We start from the raw sequence: 22,611 nt of genomic DNA on the forward strand, positions 1-22,611 counted from the left end.
GGGGAGAGGAGGAGAGAGAATCCTTTCTTTTTTAAAAAAAGATTTATTTATTCATGAGAGACGTAGAGAGAGAGGCAGAGACACAGGTAGAGGGAGAAGCAGGCTCCATGCAGGGAGCCCGATATGGGATTCGATCCTGGGACACCAGGATCATGCTCTGGGCCAAAGGCAGGCACTAAACCACTGAGCCACCCAGGGATCCCAGGAGAGAACATCCTAAGCAGGCTCCACGCCCAGCACAGAGCATGATGCAGGCTCGATATCAGGACCCTGAGATCATGCCCTGAGCTGAAATCAAGAGTCAGATGCTTAATGAACTAAGCCACCCAGGTGCCCTTAAATGCCAGATTTAGAAAACAGATGTCCTGGTATTTTAGTGGTATAATACCCCAGTGATATGGGTATTAGATCACACACACATTTCACACTTTGACAATATAGTGAAAGGAGCACGGCTATGGAGTTAAACCACAGGTTTACTCGAACCCATTCTAATGTATACAGTCTTTTCTTAGCTTTGTATTTCCCTATCATCATCAAATAATATTCATGGGAAACTGATGGCATATGCTTAATTACTAACTTTAGGTAGTATGATTTAAAAAAAAAAATGTGATGTGTCTACCATTAGACATGTACTCAAGATGTTATGTCAAGCCCTGCAAAAGTTAGTAACAACCATGGCATATTTTAAGGCTTCCTTAATTAAGGAATAAAATCACCCCCTAGGCTCTAAATTACAGAGTTCCTTTTTGTTTTTTCTTTTTTTTTTTCCTTCCACATTTCCACATCCTAATCAAAGATGTGAAAATTAAGATGTATTTTTTTCCCAAGTCACCAATGGTCATAAAGTCACTTCAACAAGAGAAAGCCCTGTGTGTGGCTGCGGTGTCAGGTCACTGGGGCCGGGCTGCCCAGTAAAACGTAGAGTGGCAGGGTACCCAGCTACCAACACAGACGCTTCCCATCCCAAACAAGTTATTCTTCACGGAACTGCTCTGAACACAATACAGAAGGCAAAGCAGTGATAACCTGCCTCTCTTGTTTTCATGGTCTGTTAGAGAAAGGAAACATCAAACATAAAGTCTATGTTCCAGAAGGTCAGTTACAAGTAAGATTTTATTAGGAAATTGGTTCCTTCAGTTTATCTGAGGCATCCTATAAAGCCAAGTTTTGTAAAATGGGGGAAAATATAACATTTATGTATAAGGAGGTTAATGGTGTTAATATATTATTTTCAAGAAGCAGAGGGTTATTTGGCCTCCCTCACCAAGGTTTCTCCTCCCTCACAGACGGTCAGCATGTGGCACTCCCTCACGGAAGTCTTCCTGTGGCATCAGAAAATGTATGACTTTATTCAGCACTTAGGGATGAAAGGTGCTAATGTAATTATTTTTATATTAAACCACAAACTGTTAGGATACAAATAACTCTAAGAAGTATAAAGTGAGAGCTAAACACACACCCATCTTGGGAAAGAACAGCAGCAATGCAAAGAGGTGCCTAATTTTAGAAAAGCTATTTTGTTTTGCTTTTATAACTTGGTTGATAAAGGGAGCTTTATTATCTTTTTTGAAATCTTCCATATTGATAATAACATCTGGAGATTAGAAGTGGGAGATCCTAGGAATTCTAATGAGCCTGTATGGGATTTTTTCCAGACTAACCCAGAGGAAAATCAGAAATTTGGTGTGGAAAACACTCAGAAATTCTGAAATATGTGATTGGTGGTCTATATACGGATCACCTCCACACTGGCAATACTTTTTCCTAGGTGAATCTGGAGATTTTCCAGGACACTGTTGTGTGAAGGTGGACAGTTTGGAAGAATGCACGGGGTTGTGCTAGGACAAGAAAAACAGGGGCGGTTCACTAGGACCTCACTGTCTTCTCTTTTTTTTCCCATAATGCTGAAGATTGTATTTGATGACATGTTTTGGAGCACTGTTAAAGTGCTTATTAAGTAGAAATTAAAAAATAACTAGTACCAAGCTATTTCTTACTCTATCAAATACATGGGTGATATCTACTCATAATTCATTTTAAGAGTGTAAAGTGAAGTCTCTGGGGTGCCAATGAAGCAGAATGGAAGGCTGGGAGAAAATTAAGAGAACTTTGAGGAACACTTCAGTTGGGACTGACCCAAACCAGACCTTACCCACAGAACGATGAGGACGCAGATGTGCACTTCACGTGGTGGCTCTGAGTTGAAGGTTCTCACTTCAGTTTTGATCCTATGGTCTCTTACACCTATATGCCCATTAAGTCCTTGAATTCACAGCCTGGCTTGAAATCCTGGCTCTAACCATTTACTAGCATCGGCCTCAGACCAGGAAACCCACCTGTCAATGCCTCCAGTTTCCTCACCTGTGAAATGGGAATAATTATAGAAACTTCCTCCCGTGGTCAATACTCAAGCTCTTTTTCATGTTGGCTTTCTCTAAATAAATTCACAGAGAGAGAAAAAAAAAAAAAGTCTTATGAAACAACCAAACCTGGATTGGTTTATTCACAGCCATCAAGAAACTCGACGTCTCATCAAAAGTCTGTTTAAAAATCCCCCAAAACTGTCACAGAGAAGAAAGACTTCTGCACTTCCTAATACTGGAATCTGTGGCATTTACAAATGAGGTGGAAGTCTCAAAGTCTTGAAGATTTTACTTTTTATTATACTATACTGTATCACGTAGAAATATATTGATGGGTTCCCATCATTCTCTTTATTACCTTCTATAGGTTTTCAAGTTGTTATACTCTGACATGTTGGTTGTAACATGTTATGATTAATTGGCTTAATAACATCTTCCCACCTATGAAGAGTTCGTCATCCAGTCCAGTATAACAGTGTTTCTGTTGGAAAACGAAAGGACTTAAGTCATCTGGTCATGAGGTCAGAGTACAGAAGCAGAAAATGGCATCAGGAAGCCAGCTGAGAATATTGAGGTTTGGGTTAAAGAGAGACTGGGGAGAGGAGACATGCCTAGCTAAGGAGTTAGAAATGCTCTCAGTTTAGCATGAGGTTGAAACTAAAATCGTTTCAATAGTCTTCATATATTCTTACAGAAACACATATAATTTGGCAGAGACCACATCCATTTTTTAAAAGAAGAAGAATGTACTGCTCTTAAATCTGAGCTAATAACAAAAGCAATGATCGTTACTGGTTTACATACACATGTACTATGATGACATAAACGTGAGTAGGAAATAGCTAAACATAAAAAGATCCAGAAAAGAAACCCGATATTGTGATTTTTACTGACCTCTGTGATGTGGGGAAATTTTTCAGGTGTCACTCAGCCTGGGAGCTATTATCTTTCTGCCAAAGTGCAGATGATCTATAAAATCCCTCCAAGAGCCCCAAATAGGAGAGAGACCATTCCCAGGTAGGAAGCAGCTGCCCCGGGGCATTTTACCAAGAGTCTAATGGAGGCGCCTGAGCTTCCTTAGTTGCCAGTGTTAGACAAACCTGGAGGGGTGGATTAGGAAGGGCAGCTGTTCAGGCTATAAAAACCCACTAGATGAAGGTTTGTGCTTAAAATCAAAGTTCTGAGCAACTGCAGTGAGGAACACTGAAGGGTCCCTGAAGTCAGGCTGAAACAAAGCGCCATCCCCATTGGGATTATTTTGCACAAGGATGGTGGAGGAATGTAGACAGAGTCCACTAAACACAAGGAACCAGAGGAAGAACAGGGGGTACACCACTTCCTGGGGAGGAGGGGTGTGAGTTACTGCCACGGACTCTCATATATTGTTTGTAATTAGGAGCTCATTTTTATGCATGGAGCGTGTGTGTTCGTGTGAGCTCAAATGTCAGTTCACACCAAGTCATGTGGATCAGAAGTAGCTGCCTGAAGCACTCCTGAGGCTGGCTCTGCATTCCTTGATAAAGACTCTGTGTCTGAGGCTAGACTCAAAAACGAATATTGCCGTGGATGTAGAGGGGGAGCCACGGCTGGGTGAGGAGGGGAAGAATAGCAGCCTTGATGACAAGGTCCAGGCCTTAACTGGTGGGCAAATTATAGATGGTTATTCACTAATATGTACAGTTGGCCCTTGAACAACATGGGTTTGAACTGTGCAAGTCTGCTTTTAGGCGGAATTTCTTTGACAAATACAGTACAGGTCTATAAATGTGTTTTCCTTGTGATTTTCATCATATTTTCTTTTTTGGGTTTATTGTAAGAGTACAGCATATAATATACATTCAGGATGTCAAAATCTTCATCACTGACTGTTTTATATGATCCATAGGCTTCCCATCAACCCTGGGCTCTTAGTAGTTGAGTTTTGGGAGGAGTCAAAAGTCATACATAGATTTTTAACTGTTAGGTTTAGGTCAGTGTTTCTAATCCCTTCATTGTTCAAAGGGTCAAATGTCTAGTGATTCTCTGTGAATCTTGTTGTCCTAGTTAGAAGGTTCTGAGTCCAAGGAATCCTGTAAGGTATTGTTTTAAGATCGTTATGAGATTGGTGAATCTTTGGGAACAATTCCGGGGATGCCTGGGTGGATCAGCAGTTTGGCACCTGCCTTTGGCCCAGGGTGTGATCCTGGAGACCCGGGATCGAAGCCCACGTTGGGCTCCCTGCATGGAGCCTGTGTCTCTCTCTGCCTGGGTCTCTGCCTCTCTCTCTCTGTCTCTCATGAATAAATAAACAAAATCTTAAGGAAAGAAGGAAGGAAGGAAGGAAGGAAGGAAGGAAGGAAGGAAGGAAGGAAGGAAGGAAGGAAGGAAGGAAGGAAGGAAAGGAAAGGAAGAAGGAGAAAGAAGGAAGAAAGAAAAGAAAAGAAAAGAAAGAAAGAAAAGAAAGAAAAGAAGGAAAGAAGAAAGAAAGAAAGAAAGAAAGAAAGAAAGAAAGAAAGAAAGAAAGAAAAGAAAGAAAAAGAAAGAAAAAAAGGAAAGAAAGAAAAAAGAAAGAAAACAATTCCTGTCACAATGCCAGGGCCAAGAAAGTGCACAGATGATAGGCAGCCACTCTCACAAGCTTGTGCCAAACAAGACCAGCTTCTGAGTGTGCCACGCGTTGTGGGAGAAAAATCATTGTCTCACAGGGGTTAGGAAGACAGTGCGACAAGCAGATAGTGATTCAAAGCTGTCTGTGAAATATGAATGGAGGAAACAGAATACATTCGTTCCTGGAAGGCTAGCTTGTGGCTGACATCTCTCGTAGATTCACAGCTTGCCCCAAAGTCCAAGGAATACTTGAATATGCTTCATTTGAATAGGCAAATGTGTTCTTAATTTAAAGATAAGGAAGGAAGAGAAGCTATATACCCTTAAGACTGCAGACAGATTGAGGGCGGTGTACGAGAGCAGGGCGTCACCTACAGAGAAGCAAAAAGGCAACAGAAGTCATGGACTCGGTTCAAACTGGCCACCTTCTTGGGCTGTACTCTTCCTGCTGGTGGCCAGTTTTGATATTTAATCACATTTCTGATCTTCAGCTTTCTTGCTTAAGGGAAAGAGACACAGCTTAAGAATCTGAGCATTTGTTCCATTAAATGACACCGAGTGACATTAAGTACAAGAACCATAGTACTAAGAGCTGACATTTGGTTGTCAGCTATGTGCCAGGCATTGGCCTAGTGTGTTCCTTGTGGTCTCATATTTAATCCTCACAATGTAACAAAAATAATATTAAATACGTAGAGTGCATGTATGTGCCAGGCAGAGTTCTCAGCAATATTTTACAAATATTAACTTGCTCAATGTTTACAACAGCCCAGGAAGGTAAATACTAAGATTCATAATGAAGACACTGAAGAACAGAAGTTCAGGAACTTGCCCCAGGCTACTCACAGCTCCTAGGCAGCAGAACTAGGATAGGAATTCAGGTGATCTTGTGACTCGGCCACTCTCTGCGTGATGTCATGGGGAAGAGAAGGGCGCAGGGACACGGAGAAGTGAACTCACTAGCTCAGGGTCACAGAGCTAAACCTAACTCAGAGTCAGGATCTGAATCCTCCGTCTGACTTCAAAGCACTTGAGCTCCCCAGCACTTTCTCCCACTGCCATAGGTTGGGCCAGGATAGGTTTTTTCCTTTGTTAATCTTTACTATATGCCGCTGCACTATGTTGCCTTAAGCACTTGAGGAAATCCAATGATTTCATGACTGATACATGTTCAATTTTCAGATAATACAAATACCTGCCTGCAAAAAGAAAAAAAGTCTGATTTCTCAGATTTTACTTCTAAAATCACCTGGGTTCTCTTTCGTTTCAGAGGAGACTATAGGGGGAGGATGCCTGGGTGGCTCAGCGGTTGAGGATCTGCCTTCGGCTCAGGTCGTGATCCCGGGATCAAGGTCCTGGGATCGAGTCCCACAACGGGTTCCCAGCATGGAGCCTGCTTCTCCCTCTGCCTGTGTCTCTGCCTCTCTCCCTGTGTCTCTCATGAATAAATAAATAAAATCTTAAAAAAAGAGAGAGAGAGAGACTATATGGGCTCATGCCTAGATACACATCACCAAAAGGAAATAAGACAAGGTTTCTAAGAAACCTTTGGCTAATTATCTGGAATTATTTGATACAAAGGCATTATCAACACAGTGCATTTTAAAGATCTGGAACTCTCTATTTCGGCTTGTGGATGATGTCCAGCACAGGCTTCTTTTATACCACCCACTCATACTGCAGTGCTAGGATGTGTGAATGTCGCAGCATAAATGTGAATCTGAACGCATTCCAAAGCCAAACACAAATGCTTTTGGATTATGCATGGCTTCCTTTTCTTCACACCTCTCCTCTCATGTATTAAAGGGACTAAAAGGGAATCATAGCAAGTCCATTTATTCACACATTTATTTTTCTGCAAAACTCAAATCCCATTACTTCTCAATGACAAATCAAGAACATGACATTTCCTATGGAAGCATACTCAGAAAGGATTCAAATCAGAAACAATATGCTATGAAGAGCACATTGAAGAGCAATACCTTGATGTGAAAACCAGTCCGAAGCCTTGATTTGCTGATAAAATCATACTTTGGTATTCCCCAACCAATTTCACCAACATACTCATATTTATATTTTGCCGGTAAGCTTCTCTTTGAGGCAGGCCTCCATAAATATCTGAGATCTCCAGTCTTTTCCAATACTGGGCGCTTTTCTCCTATATAGGAAGTGTGCTGATGAACTTTAGGTACATGATCCTTTATATAATCCGGGCCTTAAAAAGACAGAAAGAAAGATTTTTTTATAAACTGTACACTTGGGGCAGCTGGGTGGCTTAGTCAGTTGAGTGTCTGACCCCTGATCTCAGCTCAGGTCTTCATCTCAGGATTGCGAGTTTGAACCCCACATTGGGATCCATGCTGGGCATGGAGCCTACTTAAAAAAAAAAAAAAAAAAAAAAAAAAAAAAAAAAAACAACTTTACACTTTATTCTAAAATGCTTCTGCCATTTTAAATGCTGAAAATAGTAATAGCTAATGATTATGTGGCATGTATCAGATTTTAGGTGCTATTATAAGCCCTTTAAGATCTATTAGGTCTGATAATCCTTATAATCATGATATAGGTAGTATTGTTTTTTCTAGTTTATAGGTGGGGAAAATGAGGCACAGAAAGATTGGTTACTCTTCTAGAGTCACAGCTAACAAGCTCTTTGTTGCCAGACAGGCTGTCTCACAGATTGGGCTCTTAATTGTCCCTGCTCTACTGCTCTGTTTAGAACCAACTTAATACAGACGTGTCTTATATGCTAAAAACCCTCACTCGTGCCACACTTGTAGGATGCAGGCTTTCAGACATTGGGGTGTTTGATCTAGGTAGGTAAAAATCCTAAAATGAGAATTAGAACATTTCCCAAATGTATCAAAAGCAACTGGAAAATGAAGACTCAGATGAGAAGGGCAGCTTATAACAGATGATGACCAAAGGCAGGGATATTTAGTAAATATTGGTATTTTAACTGTAAGACAGTGAACAAAATGGAATCACTGAATGGTGGAAGTGGGTAAAACAAGCACAAATAAGAGAAGCTCTGGGAAAGGACCCCTTAAATAAACCTGATATTGAAAGCTAAGGATGTGAAACCTATGGTGGGCAGGGGGGTGGGGGGGGTGGGGGAGAGATCTATGGGAAGAATGGGAGTGGTTTAAAATAGAAAGTGAGCTGCTGGCCTGAAAGAGTTTCAGAAGTCCCAGAACCCACATAGCTGCAAGACTGAATGGACAGTTTAGGGATACAAAGAAGACACTTCATTCTAATTTTACCAGAAATTGACCGAAGACATTGGAGACAGAAGCTGTGCTGTGGTCGTGATGTCACCGAGGTCCCTCCCAGCCCTGTGTCCTTTCACCTGGCTCTTGGCTCAGGGAGCTCAGCGTTTGCAGAGCGCGCAGGTGGGCCGGGGCTCTGACCAGGTACCCCGACGAGTTGAGTGGCTGGTGTGCTAACAAACCCGTGCTTAGAACAGTCACCTGGGCTTGCCCAGGAGGTTGGAGACATCAAATTGCTCTTCAGGCAGGTGATCTGGGCAGATGTTTTCACAGCTTTCTAATCACCATCACTCCCCGTGATGCACTGAGTATTATTCACTGTGGCTAATTTCCCTTGATGAATACATCGGAGCTTCAGTTCTTTTCATGTCGGGTTTTCACTCGGGTAGAACAACTTTGGTAGAGAATAAAATGGCCAGAGCATGAAAAATTGTTTCCTTTCTCAGGGTGACAGTGATTGAGGTCTTACCTACAAAACTCCTGTCATAAGGAATTTTTGCAAGCTCTTCTGAACACAATGAAATACAGAAAAACTGTGGTTAGTCTTGCCGAAATTTCAGCGTGTGTTTAGGCCAGTGTTTTCCCAAATGTTTCATTGAATGCGACTCCCATGAGTGCACCGTGGAAATACATGTGTAGGGGGCGGGGGTGCTTTATAGTCAACAACATCTACCTTTGCCTTTTTAGGTATTCCCAGCATAGGAAAGCGTATTAAAAGTTCTGAGAACTCTTGCGATCAATAAACCTGTTTACAGTTAGGTAACTCAGTGTTTCCCAAATTTATTTATTTATTTATTTATGTATGTATGTATGTATGTATGTATGTATTTATTTTTTATTTTTTCTAAACCGCCAAGCCACCCAGGGATCCCCCTTCCCAAACTTATTTAAACACGGATCTTTTCTCCCCACTGGATCATGTTTACACATTCTGCAGATACCAATAGATTTGGGGAAATATGCTTCTGTGTAATGTTTAATTATCATTAAAATTTTGTCATCACCCCATGCTACTACTACACAACTTATCTGTAGTCAGTTCCTTAGTCGCTCTGGGGACTGCGATTCATTTTTTTTTTTTTTTGCAATTCATTTTTAAAAAAGAGCCATTACTTGATAGCAGAATCAAAAGCACCTGGTTTTAGACAGTGTAGTGGAAGGTGCACACACGCTGCAAACCAAGAGGATGTTCATGTGTGTGGGGGTGAGCGCCGGTCAGGGTTCTCTGGGGCTTTAGTCCACTCACTGCATCTCTCTAAGCTCCTGTCTCCTCTTCTGTGCTTTGGAAATGGTGTGATGTGATGTGCATGGCACAGGCGATTCCTGGGAAGACCCTGACCTGGCCGCATAACTGACTCAGGCATCTTCCTTAAGGGGGGGGGCAGTGGATGCCATCGCCCAAGGCAGGCCCCACATCCACAGCAGATGCCCTAGAGCTAGCCACGAGCTCATCTGCCCCAGGCGTCCTCATATCCCCTCCCAACCAGGAACACGCAGAGAGGTGCTTTCCTTTTATGTGGGTGTGGGGACTAACACACCCTCTTAATGGTTTTAAATATTTTTAAGGTTTAAAAAGTGTTTGTAATTCCTGGTAGGAAAACATTATCTGAATGAATACTCTAATGGCAAAGTGCTGGAGAATGTTCCAGTTGCGGGGGTGGGGGGGGGGCAGAGGAGTAGGGATTCTCCTCACAGCACCCCAGCTTTCTTCATGAGACGGTCAGAGGTACACTGGTTTGTATTATTGCGCCAGCCATTAGGTGACTGAAGTTGCTTTTCCTTCAGCAAGGGCTTTATTTGTCAGAAGGGCATTATGCTTGACCTCCAAATTGGCTGACAAATGTCAATATGATGAGATTCATAACCTTTGGGGTGCTCTGATATTCTGACATATTTGCTGGGTTCTGGGCCACATCCTTGAAGGCCACCATCACTTCTGAATCCTGCATGGCTGCAAGAACCTCTGGGTCACTAAGGATTTCATCGAGTCCAGGCATTCCTGCAATTCCAGGCATCCCCCCCCCCCCGGGCCCCCACCATTCCAGGCATTACTCCAGGAAAATTACTAGGCATTCCCCCAGGAAAGCCACCTGGGAAAGAGCCATACCGAGCTCCTGATTGTCGTCTGGCCTCTTCCTCCCTCGGCCTCTCTCATGTTCTCTCCAGGCCTTCTTAACCCTTTCTATTCTTTCTTTGATTTCTTGCTCTTCACGTTTTCGCTCATACTTTCTCTGATGTTCAGCAATTTTCTGGGCCCTCAGTTGAACTTTTTTCAGAATTGCACTAGCGTCTTCATCATAATCCAGTTTATGAGCAGGGGCAAGATCATGCGCTGCTTCTTCCCAATGACCAGAAGTCATGTGCTTTCCCTCGCCACTTGTAAGGCCGAGCTGAATCAGGATTTATTTCAATAGCCCTGTCATAGTCTTGAATGGCAGCATTTGGCTTCTGTAATTGGATGAAGACACTCGCTCCCTTGGCATACAGAATGGCCAAGCGAAAAAAAAAAAAAAAAGAATGGCCAAGCGAGGATCCAGTTTGATGGCATCTGTGAACAGGTCAGTGGCTTTCTGACCTGTTCACAGATGCCACCATCTGTCACCATCATTTAGGGCACCAGCAGCCACTTTTTTCTCATTCGCCTGATCCATCATTTCCTCGGTTATCTACATTTTCATCTCCCATTTCTTGAGGAGCATCGGTATCTGGTTCAGTCACACCTTCCTTGGCAATTTCTAGATCACTTACCTCACTTGATGGTTCGTCTGTCTCTACTCCACCGTCTTACTATCTGTTCTTTCTTCCTTGACATTGTCTTCTGGTTTAGTCTGATGAATAGCAGGTGGTATTTTACCCCCCACGCTCTCCACTCACTCCTGCAGGGAGCGCATTTCCTTGGTGTGCAGAACGCTCAGATCCTGCTTACCTGGCAGGGGGCATGGTCCGGGAGTGGTGGCAGGTGGCAGGTGACAAGCACAGCTGAGGTTGCAGCCTGATTCCAAGAGCAGGTCCTAGCTCAGTGTCACCGTGTGGAAGGGGGACAAAGGTGCTTTCTCTGATCAGACTGTTTTACAGGTGTTTGGCTGTAAATGAGCCATTTTTGCTCTTCCAAACCTCACCCTCCAGGGCCTAGACTCTATGCTGACTCTCATTCCCTGCTTAAAAGTAAAAATTTCCAATTCAGATGCAAACCATGGTCTCTTTATTTTCCAGCTAACAATGGTCATCAACTGTAGTTGCTACTCTTCCTCCACTGTGATAGTCACATTCTGATGGGAGGAGGTGCACCGTCGTCAAAACCTGTACCAGGCTTCGTGGCTCCACATTTCTCCATCTTCCTGCCCTGGAAAAACTATGTACTTTTTCTCTCCCCTGTGCATGAGCCCAACAGTTTTGCTCATTTATGTTGAAATTCTAGATTTATAATTAAGATGTGGTTTGGAAGCTCAACTACTCTCGGTTCAAATCCTGGCTTTGTCTTAGGCAGGCTTTGTGACCCAGGTAAAGTTATTGGGCCTCTGAGTTTTAGGCTCCTTATCTAGGAAATGAGAATGGTGATGCCTACCTATCTTGTAGCCGTGTTGGATGGAGAGGAGAGAATCAATTTTATTTAAAGCAGTGTTTAGATGAGAACGTGGCGTGTAGTATATAGCTAACACTATTACTAGTATCTTTTCCTCTTTTTTTTTCTTTTTTTTGGTTTTTATTTGATGTTTTGTCTTACTACATTTTATAAAAAACATATTTTAGGAGCTTTCACTGATGAATGATTTATTCTTTTTTTTTTTTTTAAGGATTTCATTTATTTATTCATGAGAGACACAGAAAGAGAGGCAGAGACATAGGCAGAGGCTATGTTCCCCACCCCCCATGCGGGACTCGATCCCAGGACCCTGGGATCATGACCTGAGCCAAAGGCACTCAACCACTGAGCCACCCAGGTGCCCCTGATTTATTCCTTATTGTGAACTTCCTCTCCAGAAAGGATCTAGATGAGGGGTTGGCAAACTTCTTATAAGGGGCCAGAGAATAAATATTTTTGGCTTTGTAGGGAATACCATCTCTGTCTCAACTACTCAACTCTCCCACTGTAGGGCAAAAGCTGCCATTGACAATATGTAAACAAATGAGCATGGCTGTGTGCCAATAAAACTTTATGGACACTTAAATTTTAATTTCATGGAATTTTAGCATGTAACAAAACATTATTATTATTTTGCTTTTCCCCTATTTGAAAATGTAAAAGCCATTCTTTGTTCACCAACCCTGCAAAAGGTGGCAGGACAAATTTGAGGCAGGAGCCATAGTTGGCTGACCTCCGCTCTAGATGGTGGGAAGATGGTGGTCACTAAGGAAGCAGATTGTCACAAAGGCTGGAAAGAGCACAGGCAGGCAAATCTGGGAGGTTTTCCAACAAGCTTTGTCTGTTGCCAGCCCTTGAAAAGCACCCAGCCATGGCATGTGTCAATAGAAAAACAGAAAATTCCATCTCTGAGGCAAATATCTTTCTGACCTTTTTACATTTGCAGTGTTTCATTTAATTAATCAACTCAGTCATTCATTTATTCTTTCACTTATTCATTTACTTGACAAGTACTGATCTATATGTCAGGCATTGTTCTGAGTGCTGGGAAGACAGCAGTGAGCAAAGCAAGCACCCTGCCTTCATGGAGCTTACATTTCCTTAAGAGGCAGGCAATAAAGGTAAACAGTCATTAGCTTTCACTTGGCTTATAACAGTAACTTCCTAACTAGTCTTGGCTCTGGTTTCTTTCTTTTCTTTCTTTCTTTCTTTCTTTCTTCTTTCTTTCTTTCTTTCTTTCTTTCTTTCTTTCTTTCTTTCTTTCTTTCTTCTTCTTTTTTTTTTTTTTTTAAGATTTTATTCATTTACGCATGAGAGACACACAGAGAGAGGCAGAGGGAGAGGCAGGCTCCATGCGGGGAGCCCAACATGGGACTCGATCCTGGGTCTCCAGGATCAGGCCCTGGGCCGAAGGTGGCGCTAAACTGCTGAGCCACCCGGGCTGCCCTTGGCTCTGGTTTGTATCCTGTCCAATCCATCCTCCACACAGCTGCTTAAAAGGAATTAAACCTCAGTTAAAATAAATACCCCCTCTCTTGAAAAAGCATGAAATGGTTTTCTACAGCGCTCATAATGTTTTCCATCTAGATTTCTTAGGATGGCTGATTGGTGTCTTCATAACCTGACTTTAGCCTACTTATTGATTTTTACCTTCCTTCACTTTTTCTCATTATCAACAGTCATGTCTTAAGGCTTACTGTGGGTGATGCTTTTCTAGAAAACATCCCTAATCCCCCAAGTCAAAATTAAACCCTCACATACTGCCTTTATAGTAGTTGCTTTTAATTTCATTTTCCTTTTTATATCATACTTATTGGATCTTCTCTATTTTTAAGCTCCTAGTGGGTAAAGGCTATATCTTATTCATGCCTATAAACTTAAAAAAAAAGATTCAATTGAAATATATTTGATATATAACTGTATAAAGTGTACAACATATTGATTTGACACATATATTGTAATATGATTGCCATTACTGATTATTAGCACATCTCTCTTGTCACATAATTATAATTTTTTAAACAGTTGAAATAATTAATATTTAGTCTCCAGGCAAGTTTGATGAAAGTAATACAGTATTATTGTCTATATTTACTATAGTGTGCATTAGATCTCTAAGACTTATTTACCACTCTTTGCAAGTCTGTACCCTTAAATATTTCTCCTTCTCCCATCCAGCCCCCAGGCCCTGGTAACCATCATTTTACTCTGTATTTTTGCGAGTCTGGCTTTTTTCGTTCCACATATAAATATATCATATAGCACTTATCTTTCTCTATCTGACTTATTTCACTTAGCATGATGTCCTCAAGTTCCATCCATATTGTAGACGGCCTTTCTCATGGCTGAATAATATTCCATTGTATATACGTATTACCTCTGTAAACTCTTAATTGCCAGCACCGTACTTTGAACATAGTTGGTTCTCAAGAAATATGTGTTGAATGCTGAAGTGAATTGTTAGTTGAATAAATGAATTTAAAAATTCCATCATAAGGGGTGCCTGACTGCCTCAGTCCAAAAAGCGTGCACTTCTTGATCTGGGGGTCATGAGTTTGAGCCCCACATTGAATGTAAAGATTACTTAAAATAAATAAATAAACTTAAAAAAAATCCATCACCAGACAGGAAGCGTATAAACTCACTTAAAGAGAAGCAAGCATTTCTTTAAGTATCTAAAGAGGAATCTACTTTCCAGAGCTGCCTTGAATCCTCCTATTTTGGATTTTATGATACGACACTTAAAGGTAAGGTCAGAGGAAGAACTGCTTTTCACAACATTTATTTTTAATAGTTGGAGGCAGAAAGAAGGATGAGAGCTCATAGTAATATTACTTCATTTTATAATATTGCCTCATGAGGCCAATTCTCCACTTCAGTGACCAAAATGAAACATTCCAAGGAAATAAATCGAAAGGAATCAAGTGGAACATGGAAATGAGTGTTTTAATAAGTATATTTGGAAATCAGTTGACAATATGGGCATAGATTTGCTATCACAGATGCGCTGTGCAGAACAACCAGGCTTATTGGGAGATTCAAGGCAAGGCAGAGGTCAGAGGTGACAGTGGGAATGTGAAACTATGAAATGAACTCTAATGGATGCATCTCACATAGAATGTGTGGGGAAGAAGAGAGGGGATGATGTTAGGAATTAATTTTTGCAACTGCTAATGTGAATAGGACTCTGAAATTCCAACAATTACCAAAGAATGGACCCATGGACTGGAGAAATTTTAAGGACTTCAGTTCAGTCCCATTGGTATCATTATGCAGTGGGTCTAACCATTAAATGAACTGAGAGATTAAGTTTGTCAGATTTCTGAAAAAGCCAAAAAAACATCAGGCAGAAACATTCTTGCTACATAACATTTGTTCTTCTCTCAAGCAATAAACCTCCTGTGGATAATCTGAAAACATTAGGGACAGCGTCCATAACCATAAACTTCCTCCAATAAATTCACGGGATTATTGTGTCAATAAGGTAATTTATATGATAATTACATATGAAATTACAAATCGGAATTTAGAGTTATAAAGAATTAGGGATTTCACTTGATACTTATGCACGGTTCAGCCGGTGGTTGAACTAATACTGATGGCACCCTACTGTGTGCCTGGAGCTGGGTCAGGGTGAACAAAGATTGATAAGACATGACCTCTGTCTTTCTGGTTTTTCATATGCTGTAGACTGAATGATGGTGTCCCCCTCCAAATACAAATGTTAACTCCTAAGGCCCAGTGTGAAGTTGTTTGGAAGTTGGGCCTGTGGGAGGTGAATTAGGTCATGAGGGTGGAACTCTCATGCATGGGTTTAGCGCCCTCATGAAAGAGACCCCAGAGAGCTCTCTCGTCCCTCCTGCCTTTTGAGGTTATAGCAAAAAACATAGCCATCTATGAACCAGGAAGTGGGCCTCACCAGACACTGAATCTCGTCTCACCAGGAGCCTTGATCTTGAACTTCCCAGCCTCCAGAGCTGTTGTGAATAAGTCCCCCAAGGCTATGATATTCTAGGAGAGTAGCTCCAAACAGACTAAGACACCATACAATCTAAGGACTATGTTCATCTCCACTAGGAAACATGGCTCTCATGACTGACATTATTATTCATTGAACTTTAAAGTACAGTTTGATCTAAGTTTCCAGTTGCTGCTTAGGCTTCTAGCTGTTTCATGAGTGTCTTGTCTCTCTGCTTGTCAAGCTAGCCCTTGTTAGTTCCTTTTAGACACAGGAACTGTCTTCTCTTTGCTTTGTGACTTCCACAGCATTCTGGGCAGTGCAATACACTAAGCAAACACTTTGTAGTAATCCTTGAAAAAATGATTACTTTATCATTAAAGTTGCTGATATAATCCAAAAATATAAAATTCTGCATTTTTCCTGGTGAGTGCACAAAGAAGGCAGGGTCAAAAGTTTTGCAAACATCACTGGACTTCTACTTGGGAAATAAAACTGAGGGACTCATCCTGATAAAACTTTGCAACCAGATGATTCTCTACATGTTCATCTCACCTGAAGGTGAAATATAAGTAGATAATAATAAATAGGTTTCATTGTTTTGTTTTGGTTTTTATCTTGGGAATTTTCCTAGTATAAACGTGCATAGAATAGTCAATTGTATTACAAGGAACTTTAAAAAAAAGATTTTGTCAGAGAAAGACAGAGGGCGAAAGAGCACATGCAGGGGGAGCAGCAGGCAGAGGGAGAAGTAGGTTCTCTCTGCTGAGCAGGGAGCCCAACGGAGGACTCAACCCCAGGATTCTGGGATCATGACCTGAGCTAAAGGCAGATGCTTAACCGACTGAGCCACCCAGGCGCTCCTACGAGGAACTTTTTACCACTCAGGGAAACAGGCTCTAGATGTCCCTATGAAAAAGGATATTTAAAAGATTTATGTATGTTGTAGATTTATGTATGTGATATTAAGGAAAAACTCATTAGAGTACTGTAAATAACAGGAAATCCATGGCAAGTGGATTAAGTAATAAGGAAAATTATTGTCCTGTAATAAGATCTTCCACGGTATGAAACTTCTGTGGTTGCTTAATTCAGTAGCTCAGTGATGTCTTCAGAAGTGCAGGTTCTTTCCATCTGTGTGTTCTGCATTAGGGGCCTTCAGGCAAGCTCCCCTTGAGATTCTGGCAAGGCTATCAGATCCAGGTTTCATATACAGACACCATAATGCCCAGGATTGGGGGTGGGGGCTGGTTTATCAGTGGAGAAGTCTTTCCTAGAAAACCCCAGATGAATTGCTCTCTCATTTTATTGGCCAGGATTGAGTCATTTACTTCTTCTGAAAACCAACCACTGGCAAGAGGATTGAGACATCAGTGACTGGCTTGGATGAGTCAGAGTTTGACCCTGAGTCCTGTGAGGTGAGTGTAGACACTCAAACAAAATGGAGGCTTTCTAAAAGGAAGAAGGTGTATTGACCTCTGAATTATCTGCTACAAAGCATATAGGGAACTGTTCCTCATAGAGAAAAAAATAAGGAAACAAAATCTCACACACACATACACACACACATATATATATATAAATGCAACTTTTTGCTGCTTTGCAGTCTACTTGAGGACCACATCAATTATTTGGAGTCACTACTTCACCCTCCCTTGGTTCTTGATCATGATCTCAAATCTTTATAATCTGTTTTGGTGTCTGTGCTCTCCTGCCTGAGGATATAGCTTCATAGTGAAATGATACCAGGAAATGGAGGCAAGCCAGGGGCTCCATCAGAACTCATCTTCCCAAAATGCAAGGGAGAGAGAGCAGTTGTTGTGTTCCTCTCAATGTAAATACTTAAAAAAACAAAAAACAAAAAAACAGTTTTATTTATTTGTTTATGAAAGAGAGCAGCAGAGGGAGAAGGACAAGCAGACTCCCCCCCAAGTGTGAAGTGTGACGGGGGCTCCATCCCAGGACCCTGAGATCATGACCTGAGCTGAAATCAAGAGTCAGACACTCAACTGCCTGAGGCACCCAGGCGCCCCTCCATTTAAACCCTTTGGGAGCAGAGATCTGCAAACTTTTCTGTAAAAGAGAGCAAGTAGATGTGTTCAGGTTGTGGGCCACACCATTCCTGTCACAACTCCTCACCCCTGCCATTGCAGCGCAAAAGCAGCCCTAGGCAACATGTAAACATGTGTGCCTACATTCCAACAAAACTGGATGTATGGACTCTGAAGTTAGAATTTTATGTCATCTCACATGTCACAAAATATTCTTTTAATTTTTTCCAACCACTTACAAAGTTAGAGACCATTCTTAGCTGCATAAAACGAGGTGTCAAACCAGATTTGGTCCACAGGCTGAAGTTAACTAACCCCTGAGCTACAGTGTGTCTCGTATTGGCCTTTTATTTTACGCTTCTGTCATTCATATTTTAGACAGCAAGTTTCTGTGCTGATTATTTCACAGCAAAGTAAGCACCTAAAAAACAAAAAAAAAGCATTTTATTTAAATGCATTATTTTGCATGAAAGTGTTCAGTTTTCCTTTGTATAATAAGTCCCGGCAGAGACCATTGCTTTTTTTCTACCTTGCTGATGTTATTTTGGTCTCATTTCATTTCTGACTTTGTGATCTTGATTTTGTTATTATTAGGATTGCATAAGTGACCAGTGAGGAGAAGCAAATATAGTTAACCTGCAGTGCAAATAAAAAATAGAAAAAGTGGGGGCACCTGGGAGTGGCTTAGTGGTTGAGTGTCTGCCTTTGGCTCGGGTCGTGATCACAGGGTCCTGGGTTTGAGTCCTGCATCAGGCTTCCTCGGGGAGCCTGCTTCTCCTTCTGCCTGTGTCTCTGCCTCTCTCTGTGTTTCTCATGAATAAATAAATAAAATATTTTTAAAAAATAGAAAAAGTAGGGTGGAATACTGTATTCTATAGATAGATTGGAAATAACAAGAATTGCACTGGTTTTACCCCACTGGAAAGAGCTAAAAGAGTATGCATTGCTCCATTAGTGCTCTGAGTAATGATGGTAATTACCACCTAATCCAAAGAGAAGAGCATAACTAACACTGGACTGGGTAGAAATAGCTACTTGAGTTATGGTGCTATGAATAGTAAAATGTACCATTGACTTAACATCGGGTTTGCTTCAAAAGAGAAAAGAAAAGAGATTTACCACTTTAAATGTAGATGTTGATAGTAAGGCACATCAGAATTACAGACAAGTTAAAATGTAATTTATTAAAATAACACTTTTCAGCTTAAGTGAAATATGGTAATTTCCTTCTCCGTTCTCTGGATAAACAGTATATCAGGAAAGGATTGTCTACTTCTGGATGCCAGCAAGTGAATTCAATATAGACTAGTAAGTGGCATTTCTCACCTTGTAAATTATATAATAAACAGAGGTGCCTGCTGGCTCAGTTGGTACAGCATATGACTCTTGATCTTGGGGTCATGAGTTCCAGCCCCACACTGGGTGTAGAGATTACTTTTTTAAAAAGTAGAAATGGCTAAACAAAAAAAATAGAAATGGCTAAAGGCATGCTAGAAAACATATGAACCTATTTGAATTACTGAGAAATATTTAATTGTAAAAGAGTAAGAAGGCAGTCATCGACAGATAGGTACTCTTTACATTTTTTGTATCCCTTTTGTTACGCCTTTAACCCTTTCTACTTGGACAGTGCGGGTACTAGTTGTGCTCCCAAATAATTAAAAGGATTGAAAAAAAAATGCTTAGTTATTCCCAGAATAGATTCCACTATACTGCAATGCTCTGCTTTTAAAATGGATTTGTGAACAGGTGAAATATTAGACTCACAAAGCCACATGAGAGCAGAGATTTATACATTATAAGCTAATTTACAGTTTCTTCTCGGGCACCTGGGTGGCTCAGTGGTTGAGCGTCTGCCTTCAGGTCAGGTCGTGATCTTGGGGTCCTGGGATCGAGTCCTGCATCGAGCTCCTCGCAGGGAGCCTGCTTCTCCCTCTGCCTATGTCTCTGCCTCTCTCTCTGTGTCTCTCATGAATAAATAAATAAATCTTAAAAAAAATCTTTAAAAAATAAATAAATTTCCTTCTCACTCCATATCTGAATATCCTCACTTTGGGATCTATTTTCCATCCCTGTGAACAAACATTTCCTTTAGAATCCACTTGGTATAATAGAGCAGTTGGACAAGGAAAATGGCAACTGGGATTTTGGCTTTAGCCTCAAAGCCATGGGCTGAGTGAACTTGGGAAAGTCATTTTGTCTTCCTTGGTTAACCTCAATTTCTTCTTTTTTCTGCCCCCAACAATTTTATTAAAGTATGACTGAAATACAATAAGCTGCATATATTAAAGTGTACAGTTTGTGTAGTTTTACATATGTGTACACAGGTAACAGGTTTGCCAGATAAATACCGGACACCCAGTTAAATGTATATCTCAGGTAGACGATGAATAATTTTTTTAGTATAAGTATGTTCCAAACATTGTGTAATACATATACTAAAAATCTATTCTTTATCTGAAGTTAAGTTTAATTGGGCATCCTATATTTTTACTTGCTACATCTGGCAACCCTAGTCATTAAATATCACCACAATCAAGATAAAGAACAGGGGGATCCCTGGGTGGCTCAGCGGTTTGGCGCCTGCCTTTGGCCCAGGGCGCGATCCTGGAGTCCCGGGATCGAGTCCCATGTCGGACTCCTGGCATGGAGTCTGCTTCTCCCTCTGCCTGTGTCTCTGCCTCTCTTTCTCTCTCTACGTCTATCATTAATAAATAAATAAAATCTTTAAATAAAAAAAAAAAGATAAAGAACATACGCATCACCCTAAGAGTTTCATTATGCCCCTTTGCAAATCCTTTTTCTCACTCCCTACCCTTTTCCTGTACTCTAAGCAGCCACTTATCTCCTTTCTGTTGCTATACTAATTTGCATTTTTACAATTTTATGTAAATGACCTCAGTACAGTAAGCACTCTCTTTTGTCTGGCGTCTTATGCCAAGCATAATTATCTTGAGATCATAGTTAGTATGACATGTAGCGATAGTTTATTGCTTCTTATTGCTAAGTGGTATTTTACTGTATGGCAGGCAACAATGTATCCATTTTCCCATGGATGGACTTTAAGGTTGTTTTCAGTGTGTAACTGTTACAAATAAAGCTGCTATGAACATTTGTGTACAGACCTTTTTATGGAAATGTGCTTTCATTTCTCTTAGGTAAATACTGAAGAGTGGAATAGCTGGACCATATGGTGGGTGTATTAACTTTTTAAGAAACTGCTGAATTGCTTTCCAAAGTGGTTGTATCATTTTTCATTTCTACTCACATGGCATGAGAGTTCTGCTTTCTCCACATCCACGTGATGCTTGGTAGAACTGGTCTCAATTTTTGCCATTCTAATAGGTGGGGAGTGATGTGTCATTGCACTTTTATCTTGAGGTTCTCTAATGATTGATGGAGTTGAGCATCTTGTGCTTATTTACCATCTATATGTCTTTTTGGATGAATTATTCAAATCTTTTGCCCATTTTTAAAGAGAATTTATTTATTCATGAGGGATACAGAGAGAGAGAGAGAGAGGCAGAGACACAGGCAAAGGGAGAAGCAGGCTCCAGGCAGGGAGTCCAACGTGGGACTCGATCCCGGGAATCTGAGATCACACCCTGAGTCAAAGACAGATGCTCAACCGCTGAGCCACCCAGGTGTCCCAAATTGCATTGTCTTCTTATTGAGAATTTGAGGGTTATTTAGATGTTCTGGATACAAGTCTTTTGTCAAAATGTATTTTGCAAATATTTTCTTCTGGTCTGTTCTTATATTTTTATCCTCTTAATAGTGTCTTATGGAGAGTAATTTTGATACTGATCTTTATACAAATGTTCTTTTATGGATCGCACTTTAGGTGTTGAATCTAAAAAAATCTTTGGCTAGCCCAAGGTCACAAAGATTATCTCCTATGTTTTCTTTTAGATGCTTTATAATTTTAGGTTTTTCATTTGGGCCTATGATTCATTTCAAGTTAACTTTTTTTAAAGATTTTATTTATTTATTAGAGACACAGAGAGAGAGAGAGAGAGAGAGAGAGAGAGAGAGGCAGACACACAGGCAGAGTGAGAAGCAGGCTCCATGCAGGGAGCCTGACGTGGGACTCGATCCCGGGTCTCCAGGATCACACCCTGGGCTGAAGGAGGCCCTAAACCGCTGAGCCACCCAGGCTGCCCCATTTCAAGTTAATTTTTATATCTGGTGGGAGATATGGTTTGGAAAGTTCAAAAATATTTTATGTATGGATATTTAATTGTTCTAGCGTCGCATGTTTAAAAGATCATCCTTTCTCCTCTGAATTGCCTTTGCTCCTTTTTTAAGTGATGTCTGAATATATATATGTATGTATATGTATATACATATGATATGATATGTATGTGGTATATTGATATCGATCACTAACTATAGACATCATCAAATACACATACACACACATACACAGTGATAGTTTACTGGGTCCCTGTATAAAATGCATTTCTTACTGTGGGCTGCAGTCGGAAAAGTTTGAGAGCTGTTGATATAATGGTCACTCGATTTACTTTCCTCTCTCTCCCACTTTATTTCTCCTTGCTGAGTTTATATCACTCCCTGCGTAATTCATGCTCTGCCCTTTCATTCACTATTATAGTTTGCGGGTGGTTTAAGGCAAATTATTTCCTTTCTCATTTGTTTTGCTTTTTGGGGAGGCATCATGATGTGGAGAAAAGAGAAAGGACCATACCTCATCTGAATTCTATTTCATCATAGGTTTGTGACCTTCTTCAAAATATTTACAGTTTCTCTGGCTCAATTTCCTTATCTGAAGAAC

At 40.9% G+C, this 22,611-nt stretch overlaps 1 protein-coding gene and 1 pseudogene across 4 annotated transcripts in view; both read right to left on the bottom strand.

Annotated features, from left to right (window-relative positions):
• C15H4orf45 (chromosome 15 C4orf45 homolog) overlaps nucleotides 1-22,611 on the bottom strand; it is a 116,553-nt gene that overhangs the window by 69,440 nt on the left and 24,502 nt on the right. For all 4 annotated transcript variants that reach the window (XR_007402375.1, XM_049094318.1, XM_025439204.3 and 1 more), the window contains exon 2: nucleotides 6,938-7,170. Coding sequence is in view for 3 of the 4 variants with exons in the window: in XM_049094318.1 (XP_048950275.1) it covers nucleotides 6,938-7,170 (233 nt within the window). In the remaining variant the exon portion in view is untranslated. The remainder of the gene's footprint in view (nucleotides 1-6,937; nucleotides 7,171-22,611) is intronic.
• Nucleotides 10,036-21,153, bottom strand: LOC112654277 (hsc70-interacting protein-like; annotated as a pseudogene).

Source organism: Canis lupus, chromosome 15 (genome assembly GCF_003254725.2).
Source record: "Canis lupus dingo isolate Sandy chromosome 15, ASM325472v2, whole genome shotgun sequence".
NCBI classification, from domain to species: domain Eukaryota; kingdom Metazoa; phylum Chordata; class Mammalia; order Carnivora; family Canidae; genus Canis; species Canis lupus.